Consider the following 18,862-nt stretch of genomic DNA (forward strand, 5'->3'; position numbering starts at 1 on the left):
TTCAAACATTCAGTTTTTTTTTTAACTGTTGCCACGTTTGACCATCTTCTGTAAGCACTTTTCAGTGCACTTAAGAAGTGATTTTGACTGTTTTCATCTCAGATGTAGGACTGATTCATGGTCTATTGAGGAGAACGTGTAGCTGTGGACCATCTTGGGCAGCAGACAAGCGGAACAAACAGTGAGCATATGCAGACTAGGAAATTCACTAAGATATATATAAACAGAACCCCTTGCAGTACAAGTGTCAGAAACTGACTTGACTACTTAATATAAGATAAACCAACCAGGAATTTTATAATCGATGATAAGTTTGCTTCTCTGTAGATAAATGAGAGCTAAAGCACGGTTTCACTATTCCAGTTTAAATACACTTTTGCATGGGTTAAGCTAAGAAAGACATTTATACATAGATGGGTAGGCAAGTTGACAATTCAGCCACAAAACATGTGAATGAAGTCATGTACCTAAAAACTCAGATCCAACAGAAGTATGAGTAGATAGTACAGACCACAACACTGGTAATGCTGTAAGAGTTCAGGTGGAAGGCCCCACCCACCCACCTCCACCTACTATACAAAGTACTATGGACAACTGTAAGACTACAGCCAGTGTAAGGTGCTCCTTCCTGGAATACTCAAATGAAAAGCTTGAAGAGCTTCTTAAACTGGAAGACCATTCCACAGCCTTCTCTCCTCTAAACATGTTCAAAATTCCCATGATCCCAGGTAAAAATTTGCATTCACACTCACAAGTGATATCATCTGATACAGGTATCACAAAATCACAGAATTGCAGGGGTTAGAAGGGACCTCAAGAGAACACTGAGTCCAACCTCCCTGCTGAAGCAGGATCCCTACAGATCACACAAGAAGACCACCAGACAAACCTTGAATATCTACGCAGAAGGGGAACCCACAACCTCTCTGGGCAAGCTGTTCCAGTGTTCATCACCCTTACCATAAGGAAATTTTTCCACATATTTGTCAGAGCTTCTTATGTTCAAATTTTTAGGCCATTATTCCTTGTCCTAATGCTACACACCACTGAGAAGGGCCTGGCCTCATCCATTTGCCTACCACTTCCCTTCAGCTATTTATGAACATTAATCAGATCTCCTCTGTCTTCTACTTCCCAGGCTGAATGGACCTGGGTTACTCTGGCTTTTCACATATGGGAGATGTTCCAGGCCCTCAGTCATCTTTGTGGTCTTCTGCTAGACTCCTTCTAGGAGATCCCTGTTTTTTTTTGAACTGGGGAGCCCAGAACTGGACACAGTAGTATAAATGTGGCCTCAACAGGGCAGTGTAGAGGAGGAGGATCACCTCCCTTGTCCTGCTGGCCACAATCTTTCTAATGCCTCCTAAGATACCATTGGCCTTCTTGGCCACAAGGGCACACTCAGCAGAGTCATGGCCAAGCTGCTGTCCACCAGGACCCCCAGGTCCTTCTCTACAGAGCTCATTTCCAGCAGGTTATCCCCTAACCTGTACTGATGCATGCAGTTATTCCTCCCCAGGTGCAAGACTCTACACTTGCTCTTGTTAAACCTCATCAGGTTCCTCCCTGCCCAATTCTCCAGTCTGTTCAGGTCTTGTTGAACGGTAGCACAGCCTTGAGGTGTGTCTGTCGATCCTCCCAACTTTGTAACATCAGCAAACTTGCTGAGGGTGGATTCTATACCTTTATCTGGGTCATTGATGATGATGTTAAACAAGACTGGACCAAGAACTGACATCTGGGAAACACTGCTAATTACACATTTCCAAACAGACCCTGCTCTGCTGATCACTACCCTCAAACCACCTCATTATCCACTCATCTATCCTACATTTTCTAAGTCTCATAACAAATATGTTGTGTGAGACAGTGTCAAACTCTTTGCTGAAGTCAAGGCACACAACATCCACTGCTCTCCTCCCATCTATCCAGCCAGCAATGACATCTTAGAAGGTGATCAGTTTGGTCAAGCACGATTCCCCTTTGGTGAATCTATGTTGACCACTCCTGGTAACCTTCTTCTCTTCCAGTTGCTTGGAGATGGCATTCAGGACAAGTTGTTCCATCACCTTTCCAGGGATGTAGGTGAGACTGTCTGGCCTAGTTTCCTGGATCCATCTTCTTCCCCTTTCTGAAGACTGTAGTGACATTGGCTATTGATTAGTCTACAGGCACCTCTTCCATTTGCCAAGACCTTTCAAAGATGATAGACAGCAGTGAAGCAGTTTCTCAGTACATGTGGGTGTATCGCATCAGAGCCCATGGATTTGTTTGTGTTGATTTTGGGTAGACATTCTCTGACCAGATCCTCCTCAGTCACTGGAAAGGCTTCCTTTACTCAGTCTCTCTCAATTACCTCCAGGGTCTAGGATTCCTGAGTCTTATCATTAAGGACTGAAGCAAACGTGGCATTCAGGATCTCTGCTGTCTCAGTGTTTCTTGCTACCAAGTCACTCAACTTGTTCACTAGGGAACCCACATTTTCCCTAGTCTTCCTTTTACTGTTGACATACTTAAAAAAAAACAAAACACAAAACAACAACAACAACAACAAAAACAAAAAAAAAACCCTTTATTGTTATTCTTTACCTTCTTTGCAAGGAATAATTCCAATAGGGCTTTAGCCTTCATTGTTGCATCCCCACAGGCCCTGACAACATTCCTGTTTTCTTCCCAGGTTTACAGGCGTTTTCCACATTTCATGGATCCTCTTCTTTCCTTTCAGTTTATCCAAGTTTCTTGCTCATCCATACAGGTCTTTTGCCACTTTTCTTCAATTTCTTACTCTTGGAGATGCTCCAAGCTTGGAAGAAGTGGTGTTAAAGCACCAACCAGTTCTCACAGGTCCCCTTACATTAAAATGCTCTAATTCTGTAAAGCTGATGTGATAGTCAGCTTCTCTTCCAGTTCTCTCAAAATTTAATTTTAAGTATTAATTCACATGTCATGAGAAGTCCAGATCCTTAGGATACTTTAATTTTTGCCACATGCAAAATGCACTAAATTCTGTATTGCTTGCAAAATCTTACACTGTCTTCTCTCAGCTGTTTCCTTTTATTAATATCCACTGCTCTCATCTTCAGTATGTTCCTTTATCAGGGTAGGGTTTATCTTCAAAGAAAACTTCCAGAAAAAGACATCCAAGTATTTCTCAAATTTTATAAAATAAAATAAATAAACAAAGAAATAAAAATATTTGCCTCAAAAATATTTATTTCAGACCCACATTTTGGATGACCATGTTTTTGTTTGTTTGTTTTTTTCATCAAGATAATAAAATATTTAGCTGGGTAACCATATTTCTGGCCTAGAATTAGTTAGCATTGCACATAACTTTACATTTTTGAACTTTAGAAAAGTTCTGATTGTATCACTTGTGTCCGAAAGATATGCCTTTCACTCTGGCTTGAAAAAAAATTCCAAGAATTTTGTCAGTGAATAAATTGCATTCACTCAAAAGAATATTCAAGTTTTAATTATGAATAAAATAAGTTCTTAGTAGTGCCATAATATTTTGAGTGAAAATCAGAAAAGAGAGCAAAGAGGAGAAAAAACAAATTTTTCTTACAAAAGCAAAAATTAAGGCCATATCCTCAATTTCCAGCACACCAAGAGATTACAGGAGTCAAAAACTGCCAGTGGCCTTTACCCCAAGTACACTCAATCTCCATTGATGTATCATCTTCGTTCACCAAGGAAAAATACTACATTGTGTGGTAGGAAGCCCCAGGACAAAGAGTTTCTCCCATAAGTGAAAAGTAGATGAGTGAGTACTTCATCTGCTAGAGCAATGAAATATCTCCTCTAATTTTCCAGAAAGAAATACTTTATTTCAGTTGTTCAAAAATCGACATTTTCTTGGCACATAAAATTATTAAGTGTTTGTATCATTGGTATTAAATGGCAGTTGAGAGAGAAACTGTGAGAGCAAGCAAAATAACCAGTGTTTTCCATCTTAAGGGTCTTCAGAGATCTTCTGGAGCTGCACATGCAGACATTGTGGACTAAAATGAGTTACCAAAGTTAAAACATCCAGTTCTTCAGAAGTGCTGATACTTGTTATTCCTAGCGGCCTGAGTAGGAATAGCACCTTTGAACATCATGCAAGTTTTATTTGAGTAGTTACCTTTTGAGGTACTCATCTGAAGAAAAAGAGACCAGCTATTTAATGTAATTATTTTTTAAAGTAGCATGACTTTCAGCACTTTGAATTAATGTCTCAGAAGCATGTCTGTGCTTAGAAAAGTAGTCTGGAATCTCCTAAAATCAATCTGAAGTGAAAATTCCTTAATACAGAATTTACCACAAGTGAAGAAGCAGAAAAAGAAGTGCAAAGTAATTCCAGGATACCACTAGTGCATAAGTAAGTATTCTTTGTAAATAAGTCATTCATTAATAGAAACAAGATATAAATAAATGTTTGAGACTTCTTTCAAATATGTAGAGTTCTTTATATGGTACAATGTTTTAGAACATTCCACAGAATCTAAAATATATAAAAATAAATATCTACAGTATTTACAAAGTATGATACAATCCACTCTTTAAAAAGACTTGTAAAGATGTGTTTTTTAGCTCATACTGAGGTAAGTAGGTTTCCATAAGACTGAGAAGAAGTAGAAGAGGCAGTCGTTTTGCAGGAATCCTTTTGTCCATCTGTTCTAGTCTGTAACACAGCTAAAAACAAATGCCATTCTCAGCTGTATTGAGCCAAAGTCATCCTTGTTGTAATTCCATTGAGGTAAGTTTAGTTACATTAGGGACAAATTTATCCCATTCTGCATTCTCTGCATTGTCAGTGCATCCTGCGGAAATTCTCACTGCTTCATCTAAATTTGAAGACATATTCACCCCTGGTATGTGGAGATGCAGTTCCATTGACTTCAAAGGGCTCAGTGCACCTGTAATACCTGTAAGATAAGATTTTTAAGATGAATGTACTGCTTTCAACAGGTATCTGGCTGGCTCACCCTGGCTGGCTCACAGATACCACGGGGATATCTGTTATAAAATGTTCTATAACTTCAGCTAATTAGCTCTGAGTAAAACATATCTGTTTATAAACAGACTGCAACCCTACAGAAAATTATTTCCACATCTTCAGCTATCTGCTCTGTATTTACTTCAGAAATTAAAGGATGCAAAAATCCAAAGAAAATATTTAAATGAAATATTTTTACTCTATGCCTTCTCTAACTGCAGCTCAGATTTTGAAGGAGATTAAATGAAATTTTGATTTCTAAATATATAACCTAACTTTTGGCCTACTACGTAAAATATATTTTGTAACTTGACTTTTCTTACTTTCTTAATTGTGAACACTTTTTCTCATTATGCTCAAAGACTGTTCTGTGCACAACTAGATTTTACTAGCACAGCATCAAAAGACATGGGGACAAGGATACTATCAGTGGGTAAGAAGTAAGTGCATTACCATTTGTAGTAAGTGTGTTTATGTTGGTTAGTACAACATGTTCTGAATGCTTTGAAGCATTGTCAAAATTGCTGATCTGGGTGGTCAAAGATTTCCGACTCTCTGTACTGGCACGACCTCTTGTAAGCCGTTCATCATGATGACTGTGAATACCAAAGATGCAACATGAAAACGCTGCTTTAAATTCTTCTCTAAACTTCCCTGTCAAACAGAAGAAAAGAGTAATGACAAAAAATTATACTGTAAATCATGTTTCAATCTACTTTGTAGCTTACAAAAAATGGAGTTATCTAATGAAAAATTAATCCAGAGCATTAACATGTTTTTCTAGCACTACTGAAGCAGCAAATGACATTTTAAATGGCTTGGAGAAACACAGAATACAACCTTCATAAGAAGGTATTTGAGGTATGGTATGAAGTCTAAATAATTCTTTTCAAGACAGGATGAACAAAGTAGAACAATCTATGAAGGTAATGTGTGGATAGTTTGCTGATTAACAATGCATTAAAAAAAAAACAACAAAACAACCCAAACAACTAATTGAGCCATAGTAAGCTTAAATGACTGCATCTTTACAAGTGAAACGAGAGAGGTTATTCTGTAATTCAATTTCAATAATTTTTTTGAAATGTTGTTCAACAGCACATTAGTCTGCTTTCAGAGATTGTGATAAATTGTTCAGATCATCCTCACACTAGACATCACATACACACACACACACACAGAGAACACAAAAAAACCAACAACACAAAAGGAAAACGTGCAATGAGGGTTAACAAACTCTTTTCTCCCTGTATTTAGCTGTAATACTACCAGTTTTGGTCATGATTCTGCAGCTCATAGCCAAATAAGACAAATAACAAACTAAGACAAACATATTATTAAACACTTGCAACCTCCAAAGCCTGATATCTGCATACAAAATACCAACTGGGGACAGCCCTTGGACTGTGCTAACTCAAGACATTATCCAGTGATTTAGAAGAATGGTAATTGTTTCAGACTGAAGTCATACCAGTGACTACTCCAACAAATTAATGGCACGGACAGTTGAATTCAAGCCCTTGGACTTGGGCCCTGGCACTATTTTGGCTAGTTATAAGTAGATAGTCTAAAGACAAAGGGATTCATCAGGAAAATTCTTCCAAGAAGAGGATCTAGCTATCCCTGGATGAGCTCAACTGATGTTATATAGCCATTTTTCTTATTTGCTATGGCTTATTACATTTAAACTATACATTATATTTGAATTCTATATAACTGCAACTTACCACTGAGGAAGTTATAAATAATAGGATTGGCCGCACTGTTTGCATATACAAGCCAGTGTGAGAATGTGAACCAGGCATATACGGTTTCTCTGTCATCAGCATGATTAAACATCCCAAAAACCCTAAAGAAAAAGAAAAGTAAACCTGAAAGATGGCAAAATTAGAAATCATATAAATAGAAGTAATTGCCAAATTTTAGCCTAATTTTCCTTTTGATGACTTATTTGCAGTATCACAGAAAAGCGGATTCAATGCTGGTGTTTGCTTGAGAGAATAGAGTCTTATCCCTGTGCATCAGCATCCATTCCTGGTGGTTTTGCACAAAATAGAGAGCATAAGCACTTTGGAAAAGTGCAGATGCATAACTTTTCTGCTATGCAGCAACATCATCGGGTGCTAGATAAGACGGGAAATGTTGTTTTTTGACCAGTTCATATCACTGGGGTTTCCAGCTCTGGAACCATTATCCAACAGGATCTCTGTGGAATTAGAAAGGCATTGAAATGGCCAAGAACTGAGCTATGGAATCCATAGTAGCAGCTTCTGTCTTCCAGAGAAATCTGCCCTGATTCCTTACACCTAATTTTTTCTACTTAAATGCACATCTACCTGCAGGCCTACTCTGCTGGTGTGGTGGAAGCAGTCTCTGTAGTTACTCTGTGGTTTAGATCAGATGGGACCTGAGTTGTCTTCTGGAAATATTTATTTCTGTATTGCCTACTAAGTGATCTGAGAATGGAAACTGCTTAAATCACACCTCAGAGAAATGTCAGAATTCAGTGGGATGTATTCTAGCCTTCATATCCAACTTTAAAAATCAAATATTTCTCAAGTACCAACAAAACAGTGTTTCTTTTTTTAAGGATCCTTTGCCTCTTGAAGACAGTTAATGGCTTCAAGATCTAACCATCTGCTATATGTCATTATTTATCAGTATGCCAGTGGTCTCAAGAGATGTAACTGTATCAAAACTTGTCAAGCTCTGCACAAAAACAGAGTGTAAACAATTATGTCTCAAATGAGCAGGAGAGAAAAGGGTAAAAAAGTAAAAAAAACAAACAACCAAAAAAACCCCCCAAAAACCAAGAGCTTAATGGAAAAACTGAGGGATTGTCCTAAAAATAGACTCAAAACTGCGTTTCAAAACAGTACTTTATGAAGCTTGAGTAAAAGTCCTTGGGGTTAAGCCATTACACTATTTTCTCCTGGCAGCTTTCAGCTGCTGTTTTAGGGAAGTGCACTTCCAGGGTTCATTTACAGCAAACAAGCTGTAATCCCATGTAAATGGCAAGTTTTAATGAGAAGATAAGATAGATCACTTTCATGAGGAAGAGATTACTAATAAGGCTCATACAATCTGTCCAAGATTTTCAGTACTGTAGATTAGTTGAGTACATTTTTTTCTTGCAAATATATGCTCATTTTCAGTCTTTTTATCATGAATTAAGTAGGCTTTGTCCTTCAAAAGTATGTCAGAATATTAAGATTCTCATAACAGATGATGGATTTTAGACAGGAAACCTTACTAAGTGTTTATATTTTATGATAAACATTACCTTTTCAAGATATTGAGGATGCTAATTGGCAGATAGCAAAGTGCAAAAACCAGAAGGACAACCATTAGCATACGTGCTGTTTTCCTTCTTGCACGAATCTGTTTTATTTCAGCTGCCACAGCACTGATCTTTGACTTTGTTGACTGTCCCAGCCCTCGTTGCTGTGATGATGACTGCAGAGACTTCCATTTTTTCTGAACAACAGAAGAAGTTCCGGGGATCTAAAAAGGACAGAATAAGGGGCATCCTTGTCATTGGCACTTGAAAAATGAGGATTGTAAGTAGCTGTAACAAGAAAAATAGACATATTGACATGTCAAGACAACTTGTATGGAGAAGTATTCTATTTTATCATATTAATTTACACAGCTGGGAGAAAAAAATCAGATTTCAGACACATTTGAAGGAGTTTGAAGGAGTGCCATTTGTCCAAATATACTAACTTATGCACTAAAATTACCCTTAGTTACCACTTGATTTGCCTTGATATCTTCAAACTATCATACTTAACAACCCTACTACTACACTTACTTTGCTACAAAGTTGTACGTTAACTGTTTTGCTACATGACAGTATTTTATTCTATTAATATATTGCTAATTTAGGCTATGACACAGCTTTTCAGTGATAGAAAACGAGGATATAAAACATACATTAGCCATAAAATTTTCAAATACACAATCTAGATGACAATGAAGCATTTAAAGATATTACAGCTAAAATGTGAATCTTGTTATGAGAGTCTTCAGAACTAAATGAGTATGCAATGATGAAAGGAGAATCACAGAAATTGTCAGGACATAGGAAGAGTTAAGTTGATCATAGACAACTCTCAATGGGTTGATGTAGAAACAAGGTATGAAAAAGACATCACAGTGTTTGCTTTCTCTGTTCTTATACAAGCCAAGTGAAATAAAGCAATTTTGTTTCAGTTCTTCAAAATTATTTCCTGTGTGCAGCCATATGTGCAAGACCATGGATCGCAAGGATTTCTCAGAGAAATAAATGTCATTTATAATGTTTTCAATATAAACCTTTTGGGTAGAAGTATAATTATATAATGAGTAATGCAATTGTCTACAGGATGAAGAGTCCCACGAGTGTAAAATGATTCTTGTTAAAAATTATCTGAAGAATTCACATCCTCTATTGTAGAATTTTAAAATTAGGTCTTATCCACAGAAACTAACCAGAAGGAAATGAAATTTTGGATACATTTTTCAGGGAGAAAAAACAAACCAAAAAAACCAAAACAAAAAAAAAAACCAAAAAAACCCCACACACACTCAAAAACAAGAAGTTAAAATGGAAACAGCTTAAACCAAAAAGACGCACATGCTGAATTGTTCTAGAATAGTTATTATGTATTTTTCCATGAATAGCTTCCTTGCATATAGGAGCTCTTAACTGAGCATTTATGTGCACCATCAAAACTGGTTTACAATAACTGGATTATCTGGCAGTGTTGTGTTAAAATGAACAGGAAAACAACAAAGCAAACCAGATAGAGATACATAATAACCAGTTTGTTCTATTGTTGGTATTTTTTTTCTTTAAACAAAAGTCTGTATGAACACAAACCAAAAAGAAAAGAAGAAATGAAGAAATGAAAGGGAAAGGGAAAGGGAAAGGGAAAGGGAAAGGGAAAGGGAAAGGGAAAGGGAAAGGGAAAGGGAAAGGGAAAGGGAAAGGGAAAGGGAAAGGGAAAGGGAAAGAGAAAGGGAAAGGGAAAGGGAAAGAGAAAGAAGAGGAGAGAAAACAGAAAAAGTAGACAAGACTTGCACTTATTCACTTTCTTCTACTCATTCAGTTTAATGAATATTCCTACTTATTCAGTTAAATAAAAAATGCCAGTTTCATACCTGGACATACCTTGTTCTGTTTAAAAGATTTAATCTATTTATCTGTGGGTGTAGTTCTGCATTGTGTACTTGCTATGCACTACAAAGGTGACACACTAAGATTCTGATTCTGGTTTATAGGGGGTGTTCTGTGTTTCTGTTCTTTTAACTTTGAAGTGGAAGATTTTCCTTCCTTTTCTCATATGTTGAATTACCATTTTTTGTAGCAAGAACTCATCAGATAATGGAGATGTAAGCAGCAAAAAATCAGCTGAATCTCTACCGATTGCTCCCTCCTAATGATGCTGAAGATTCACATGAATGGTTCTGTGACCATCATTTTAAATAGATGCAATTTTAAAGAAGATAAATAGTAGTTTGGCTCAGAACTGTGACTGGCTAGTGTTAGACATGACTGCGTACATGGCTTGTTCAGGTATGTATGATCTGATCAGGTAGAAGGAGCTTCTCTGCTCTACAAGCAGTCTTCAATAGCAAGAGATGACTGTGTACAATGTACAATGACACTGTACATCAAAATGACAAATATTCAGAAGTTTACACTGAGAGCCTTTCTATCTTTTCTACCTTTCTACCCTTTTAATGTCTGTTTTTACTTAACAAAGAAATAGGCTTTGCTACTGATAGTCCAATAACCAATGATAAAGTAAGAATTTTATCAGAAAAAAGGGCCATCTACCCTTAGATGCAAAGGTAAACCAGGACCATCTAAGGGACAGAACACATCAGAGGGGTGTGCATATACAGAATGATTTACAAATCTGTATTTAGGTAAGCACATGTGTTACATATGTATACATATAAACAGCTTAGTAAAATGCATGTATTTGCTTTGGTTATTGAATCACTTATACAGTTATTTGTGGAGCACACAAGCACAAAAAGTTGTGTTGTTATTCTCATATGCACCTTTGCTCTATCTCCTCAAATTATTACCAAAGGATTTATGAGTAAACTCAGTCTCCCCAATTGTAAGAACAGCTTGTGAAGAGTAGGAAGGGGTATTTCAGATGACAAAATAAAAATGGGCAGGGTTCCTGGTTGTTAATATAAAAAGATTTCAGTGTCAGTGCATTTGGACATCAGTAAAACCAAGTATGGAGGACTTGATAATATAAATTATGTATTAACACTTTTACCATAAGTCCACTCAGCCCTACTTATTTGTTTAGATGTCAGTTTTTATCCACTTAAAATCCACAAGAGAACACTGTCACTAAGTCACTACTTCCTTTCTAATAAATAAAATAAATTACTCAAAATTCTGGTGTTTGTGGCATGATTGTTCTTCCCTTTCCACAGATGAATCATTAAATCAAAGACTGCAAAGACTGTATGTGAAGATCTGCCTGAAAGACACAGTCAGTAGTTTTAAGAGCTCTTGTAGAAAGTACAATAAGGATACTTTGTAAATTTCTCTTATCTTCAGTCGTCGGAATGTTTGTATGCATAAAACACTCCATTTAAAAAAACAAAAAAAAAACCAAAAAACAACAACAACAACAAAAACAAACAAACAAACAAAAAAAAAAACAACCCACCAATGAACCTTTAGAAAAACTGTGAAGCATACAAGAAAAAGTTACTGCTTATGTTTTTTCTATCACATTCACCTGGAATGCATTGCACCTTGCAACAAGATCACCATATTTAACTAAAGTTTTCATAAACAGCATCATTACTTAACTGAAGATATCAAATAATAGACTTACAGCACTGCATTAATTTGCTCTACGTGACTGATTGTGGCACACCTATTGCACTTAGTAAAATGCCTGATGTCTGCAGCCAACTTGCAGCTGTTAATAGACGTGAACTGGTTTAATTATACATACTGCAGACTATTGTACGTACTCTTGTCATCTGAGCTAGGAAACAAGGTCTCTGCAGTTTCACATCAGAGACAGCACTAAGTACATAGCAATATTTGTCCTTTTGTCACCAAAAAAACCCTGTACACTTTTTAGTGTACAGAGTGTATAGAGGGAAAAAATATTGTGAAGAAAAAACAACTAGAATAACTGGAAAACAAACAAACAAAAAAACCCCATAATTAAAAACACCAAAATTGTTTATTTCTAGCAACTCATCGTCTGCTTTGAACTTTAACTAAACTTTAACTAGCATTTTCAAACTACTTTCAAGTTAAGAACAGTAGCTTACATTAACTAAACTAACAGTTTCAGATTTTAGGAAGATTGTAAAGAAAATACGGAAGAGAGAGTTAAGGAATGCAGTGGTAAGGCCATTGGGTGGTAACCCAGCAAAGCCTTTTTCCTATTGAAGATTCTTATCTTGAAACTATCTTACAATTTAAACTTATTATTTAAACTTCCAAATGTAAGAAATCAAAGTAAAAATAATAATTCAAAGATAAACAGCTAGATTTTACTCTAGATTAACCAAACATCATTAAAAATGAGACTAATTCCTATTCCAGTGAGATATCATCTGCCTTAAGGACAGCTTGGGTTTTGTATTTTAGTTATTTGAAGGAGAATTTTTTGTCACTATAAGGTTTGATTTTAATTTTTAAACATATATATCTTTAGAAATCTGAAATCCCCTTCAGATTTCCACAATGACTTAGCCAATGAGAATAAGCTCTTGTTGTGATAGATAATATACTCTGGCCAGGACAGCCTCAAGTTCAGACAGTATAAGACAAAATGGTGAAAGGGAAAGGGTTAATGTCCATGTTCTGATAGTCACTGTCAAGGCCATTTGAGAAGGAGTAGCTTTCATTATCTCTGCAATAGGATGAACTGATTATCTTTCATAGAATGATAGGTAAGGGGATGGTGGGAGGCTACAGCTATAGATAAATCCTGGACAAAGCAGAAGACTGCAGAGGGAGATTGCAGAGATTGATGCACGATAGATTATGGCACTGTTCACATCCAAAACATTATAATATAAATGTAATATATATAATGTATTACATAATTCAAAATGTTGGAGGGGGAAAAGCATTTCTGAAAAATTATCACATGATTTGTACCACTTTGGCTTGCATGTTGCTCGCTTGCTTGTCTGATATTGTTTTGTTTTCCATTTTTATTTTTCCATATTTTTTAAATGAAAATTGAAAAACTAGATGTTCATGTCATAAATTATGCCAGTTATTTCCCAGTACTTCACATCTATCATTAGCGATGTTAGCCAGGTTAACATGGCTCACATCAGACAAGTCCAATCTCACAGTTCTGATAGATGAACTTTCTTTTCCAACTTCTGTTCAGACCAGACCTGCTCCGAAACTGAGACTTTACAGAATGAAAAATACAAAAGCAACTGTACAAACTAATAACAAAATGAGGATCCGACTATTCTAACTTTTGACCGTTACAGAGGAATTTTAGCAACATTTAGCCTGACTACCATCATTTTTGAATTCTCGTTTTCTATCCAAGGTGGCTGTAAGCTAGCAGTGTTGCTGGACCTGGTGACAATGTAAAAATCCATGCAAGGCAGATCCTATGTGACAAAATGGAGCATATATAGAAAAAGGGTTCACATGGCAATCAGCCACAGCCATAAAAGCAAGCAAAGTGAACTAATGCAAGTAACTTACCTGGCGACACCACAGCTTTCGAAATATTTGCAAATAGGCCAACACCATAAGACAAAGTGGTGCCATGTATGTCACCAGGAAAAAGCACGTGTGATACATTTTGGGGTAAACCTCAGCTGGAAAGATAGTTTAAAAAAAAAAAAAAAGAAGTGTATTTAAATATAAGTACAAGTCAAAATCAATTTGTGCCATTATTGGTAGTTGATTATTTGATTGATAATTAGCAGTAACTTGAGTTTCTATATTTTCTGATGATCTCAATATTGTTAAATTATTTTTGTACTTCAGAAAAGGCAGCCTCACCACGGACCAATCAAACAGGGAAATATTGACATCCAGGCTCCACAAGCGGAGAGATCAAGAGGAAACTGAAGGCACGTGGCTTACTGGGATCACAGGAGGTCAGAGCTGAAAGCACATTCCTGCTATTCAGAAGGAGGTGCCACCCGCCTCTTCAGTACTCTGCAGGCAGCCAGGCCCCATTCAGGTGGAAGGACAGTGAATATTTAAAAGGACATCTGGAGTTTATGGCTTCCAATTTACCATTCCAAGTAAAGTGAAACATTAAATGAGCCTAGCTATCTACAAAGAACTGATGAACCAGGTTGGAGGAAAATCCTAAGACTTGCCTTTGAAGTTTAACCACCTGGAAAGTGCCAGCTGCTTAACATCAAAGGAAAACTGTCCTTCCTCCACCCACAGCAAAGCTCTTTGGAGAAGTTTTCCCAAAGAAGCATGACTCTGTTTAGCTTCTCAAGCCAATGAAAAGCTTTAAAGCTGTTTGACAATCACAGCAGCAACGAGGAGGAAGGGCATGTTTGGGGTACTGTTCATTTATCAAGCAAGTGAGTTGCAGACTCCTTGAATGAGAGCATCAATCAGTCTGTGGGACCTGGCAATACATCAGCTGCCTGATTGGAACCACTGATTATCTTACTCTAAAGCAGAAAGCTGTTTTTGCCATCCACAACTGACTTAATGGACTGTGGGATGGGACAAGATAATTCTTAGCCAGAGTAACCATCACTTTAATAAGAAATTAATGATTCTCACATCACTGGCTACTGTTTTGCTGAAAAGAGGGAATGGGAAAAAAGAGAAAACAAATAGTCACAGGGACTGGAATTGAGGTGGGACTGGCATTCCCATATAGCATGATTATTCCACCTGATAAATGACAGATATGCTAAAGTTTTCTTCTCTCTGTTGCAGGAGTTACTAAACAAACTTCTAACTTTATTGTAAAGTTTCCTTCTCAGATCTGTGTTGTAGTCCCAGACTTTTGTTAAGTAAGTAGGCGTAAGTTTGAAACTACATCTTCCTGGTTTTGCCAGAATTTTATATATGAATATATGCATACATATAAACTGAAAACAACCCAGACTCAAAAGTTTTTATTATGGCTAATAAACAAAATATTCCCATCAGTCATAAATGCACAATTAAACTGGTACCCATGTCAGCTTCCCACAGAACAGGGAAAAATAGCAAAGTTACCAACTTTTTAGAGCATCCATGGAACATTCCCAGATTCTATAATCTTAGGAAGATGCCTATTCATTTTTGGACTTACCAATATGCAGATGCAAACAGCTTAATAAGTATTCTTTTAGAATGAACCTCAATAAGTAAAAATGTTAGAAATTACCCACACATAGCAGAGAAAATTACATTACACAACACAGTTGCTTTCAAACTATGTTCCTGTGTCGGAGTACTTACAACTATTTAAATACTAAAATAATATTTCTAAGCAGTTATATCATCCTTGCGCTATCAATCCATCACAAAGCCAAGCATGATTTTAGTATTTGCAATAATCTGACTTCCTGCTGCATTAAAACATTCTTTACATTTTCCTTTACCTTCTGCATTTTTAAACCACTTAATATAGTTCAAACATTCTCACACCTTGCATTTATTTTGGACATAACAGCATAGTTCATTTGTGCTTTTAGTATCACTCACACACTGTTCCAGGTCTTATCTAACTCAAGTAGCTTCTAACACTATGCAATATAGTTGTGTCTGTTCAACTGCTGCACGGTGCTCTTAAATAACTTACAGCATTGATCAACATTCAGGGTCTGTATGTTCTTTTCTACACACCAGGTAGCAATACAGGATGTACAAACCTTCTTGTATCAATGCAATTTCCAGCTATATTATTTTTCAGAATTAAGACAATGTGTTTTTGTACTATATCTAAGAGGAAATGGAACACAAAGTCTTCCTTTTGTCTCCATTCAACTACATAGTATTTGGAAAGGATTATCTCTGTATCCTTTTTAACATATGCAAAGAGGTTGGCTAGCGCACTTTGGCTAATACCTTTTTCATGAACAGCTCTAAAAGAATGTGTTTAGCTGGCTTGGACACATTAAAAACTCATTTTAATATATGTTTATTTTATTTTGGCACTTTATCATCAAATTCGGCACATAGTAATTACAGACTATTATAGAACTGTGGCCAATGCTGGCTCCTTAAGTGAGTTGGATCCTTCTGCATTCCTAAATAAAATATTGCTATTAGACAGTACTCAAAATGAAAAACCATCAGCCTAGAATTGGCAATGAATTTTATATTCAGGAATGCCAGAAGCAATTAAAAAGAAATTGAGTCTTGTTTTAGACTGAACTATTACACCATTTGCAGTCACTGACATCCATCCAACCACATGTTTGAAATCTTATTATTAGTCAGGGTGGCTACTATTTGTTCTCCACTTAGGAGCCCAGGTGTTGCAGTGTGGATCAGACCTTCCAGACACACACCAGACTTGTACAGATTTCAGTAGCTGAACCCAAGTCTGGGTACAGTGCTGTCTCCTGCTTTGGCATCTCTGACATTTTCCTGGACTGTTCCAGACAACCTCCTATCTGGTAGTCCATCATAGCACCTCATGTTTCAATGGCCCTGAGTTCCTGGAATTAGTATAGACTTCTGAAATACGTTGGAAAGTGTCACCAAGCACCTCCTGTTAAAATTTCAGTCTTGATGATTCACAGTTTAACATCCTTGGGATATAAGGTGCTCACGATACTCTGAAAAGTTTTCATTAGATGTATCTTAATTTTAGACAACATAAATTATTTTCAGTTCTAAATGAAGCAGCTAACACACAAATATAAGCACTTTCCTCTTCACACGATTTCACTCTCCTTTAGAATTTGATCTTGAGTGTCTGCAGTTTGAAGCGTATCTACTCTTTCTTTGCAAGTATGACTTCTTAGAAACACAAATTTCCTTCTCCTTCAACCTCCTCCTGATTAGATCTCTTTCATCTTAGATACTCCATAGTCAAAAAAGGCAAAATATTACCCAAGGAAAAATGCAAGTGTTCTCATGGAAAATATTAGCTCTTTAATTATTCTTCTGGCTGCAATGCTCACCTATCTTTTCAAATTGATGTCCTATTATGCATGTTTTGTTTTCCTATTTGGGGGCCTTTATGATTTCAAACCCATATTCTCAGATGAAAAATTACTTTTTCCATGCAGTGGCCCAAGTAACTGTATTTAGACAATTTAAATTGAGTCAGAATTATTTGTGGCTAATGATTCTGCATTATCAGAAAGGAATGTATTATATTTTATCCTCATGGCAAATAAATAGTTAACTCTACATTTACTTAGACATTCCATGATTCGAGAACCTACTTGTAACTTAATAAAGAGAAAGGTCCTCTTCTCTACTTACTAAGGTATGCTGTTATTACAAAGTGATTAGAGGACTATTTTTTACAAGCGTAAGAAATGCACCAGCAGACTAACTAGCAATAGTGGTGTTTTATCTCTAGAAGAATAATTCATTGGAAAGGCATCAGGATAAAAATAGAACTGCTGTCTTTAAGTAAAATGAAAAACTTTCCCATTTCAGAAAACTTTAATGGATTTTTAATGTGAAATAATTTTCATTTTATGTTCAACATCAATTTAAAAAATATATATTTTGGAGTGTTGACTCTTCAGTCCTGAATTCACACACAAAAATAACTCAATTCTGCGGGCAAGTGCCTGCCTTTACTATTCTTCTTTTCATCTCTCCTGATGTCTGAGTAAAGGCTAACAGCATCACCTGGAGAGAAACAGATTTCACTTTGTATATATATACTCCACTGGAGTAGAGCCTGGGAGCTTCTTTTAGATAATGGGTACTTCAGATGTATCTGTGGGCTACAACTATTCTTGTTCAGAACTGAATGAGACAATCTTTGAAATATTTCCACAGTTACTATGGATTCAAGTCTGAAAGATAAATTTTCCTGTTGGAAATCAAAAAGAGGCCAATAGAGATCTGGAAATCTTGAGATTGTGTTCCATGATGAGATACTCTCCTGGCACCCTAATTAATTAACTACAGTGCTCTCCATCATTTTCAGTTCCTAGGTTAATTAAAAGAATCTTTGCTTCCTACCTAACCTTCAAGTGAAGAAGGCATGGATAAATAACTCCAAAATGATTGGACACATATTGTATTCAGAGTGAATATTGTGAAAGAAAATAGTCACCAAAAATATGGCAGATTTGGATTCAAAATTTGTATGTGAATAAAGAACATTAGAAGTACAAATGTGCCACTCCCATCTGAACAAGGTCTTACTTTAACTTACATAGCTTCTGCACAATTTTGTCTGGAATGACATCCAGCTAGCTAATGGCCATCTCTGCCTCATTGCCTTGTCCCAGAGGACTAATGAGGATGGAGGAGATAAAGAACAGGGAATGTGAAAGCCATTGTCTTCTCATTAATTCCACAATGGCCATACAGAGGCCATTAGAAGGGGAGGAACTTTCAGAATAGCATATGGAAGAGCCCTCAGCAGTTTAAGCTGCTTGAAATTATTTATCACAATAATTAAGTAGTAGTGGTCAAGTTGCATTTTTTCTTAATTGTTCACAGGACCGGAATCTTCAGCAGACACAGCTCTGATGTAGAATACCATTGTTTTATAGAATGCCTTGAGACTATTAAACAATTATGTGTTTTGGCGAACTTGGCTTTATTTTCCTGTGTGTGAATAATGGTATTACTAGTGGTCACTATATCCAGTGTCAAAGTGATAGCATGTAATGCATATGCTCTATTAGCATTGGAGTTATGCCAAGGCCCATAAGACTTGAATCTTAACCATTTGAATGAGTGTCTTACACATCTTG

The 18,862-nt window shown here is 36.5% G+C and overlaps 1 protein-coding gene across 1 annotated transcript in view; it reads right to left on the minus strand.

The window, feature by feature from the left end:
- Positions 1-3,808: 3,808 nt before the first annotated feature.
- Positions 3,809-18,862, minus strand: part of HCRTR2 (hypocretin receptor 2) — a 30,840-nt gene continuing 15,786 nt past the window's right edge. Inside the window, exons 4-8 of the mRNA XM_015859165.3 lie at positions 13,701-13,816; positions 8,265-8,485; positions 6,709-6,830; positions 5,435-5,635; positions 3,809-4,910 (exon numbers count right to left, since the gene is read on the minus strand). Of these exons, the coding sequence (XP_015714651.1) occupies positions 4,717-4,910; positions 5,435-5,635; positions 6,709-6,830; positions 8,265-8,485; positions 13,701-13,816 (854 nt within the window). The 3' untranslated portion in view covers positions 3,809-4,716. The remainder of the gene's footprint in view (positions 4,911-5,434; positions 5,636-6,708; positions 6,831-8,264; positions 8,486-13,700; positions 13,817-18,862) is intronic.

This window comes from Coturnix japonica, chromosome 3, assembly GCF_054131305.1.
Source record: "Coturnix japonica strain WE chromosome 3, WE-NBRP24, whole genome shotgun sequence".
NCBI lineage: Eukaryota > Metazoa > Chordata > Aves > Galliformes > Phasianidae > Coturnix > Coturnix japonica.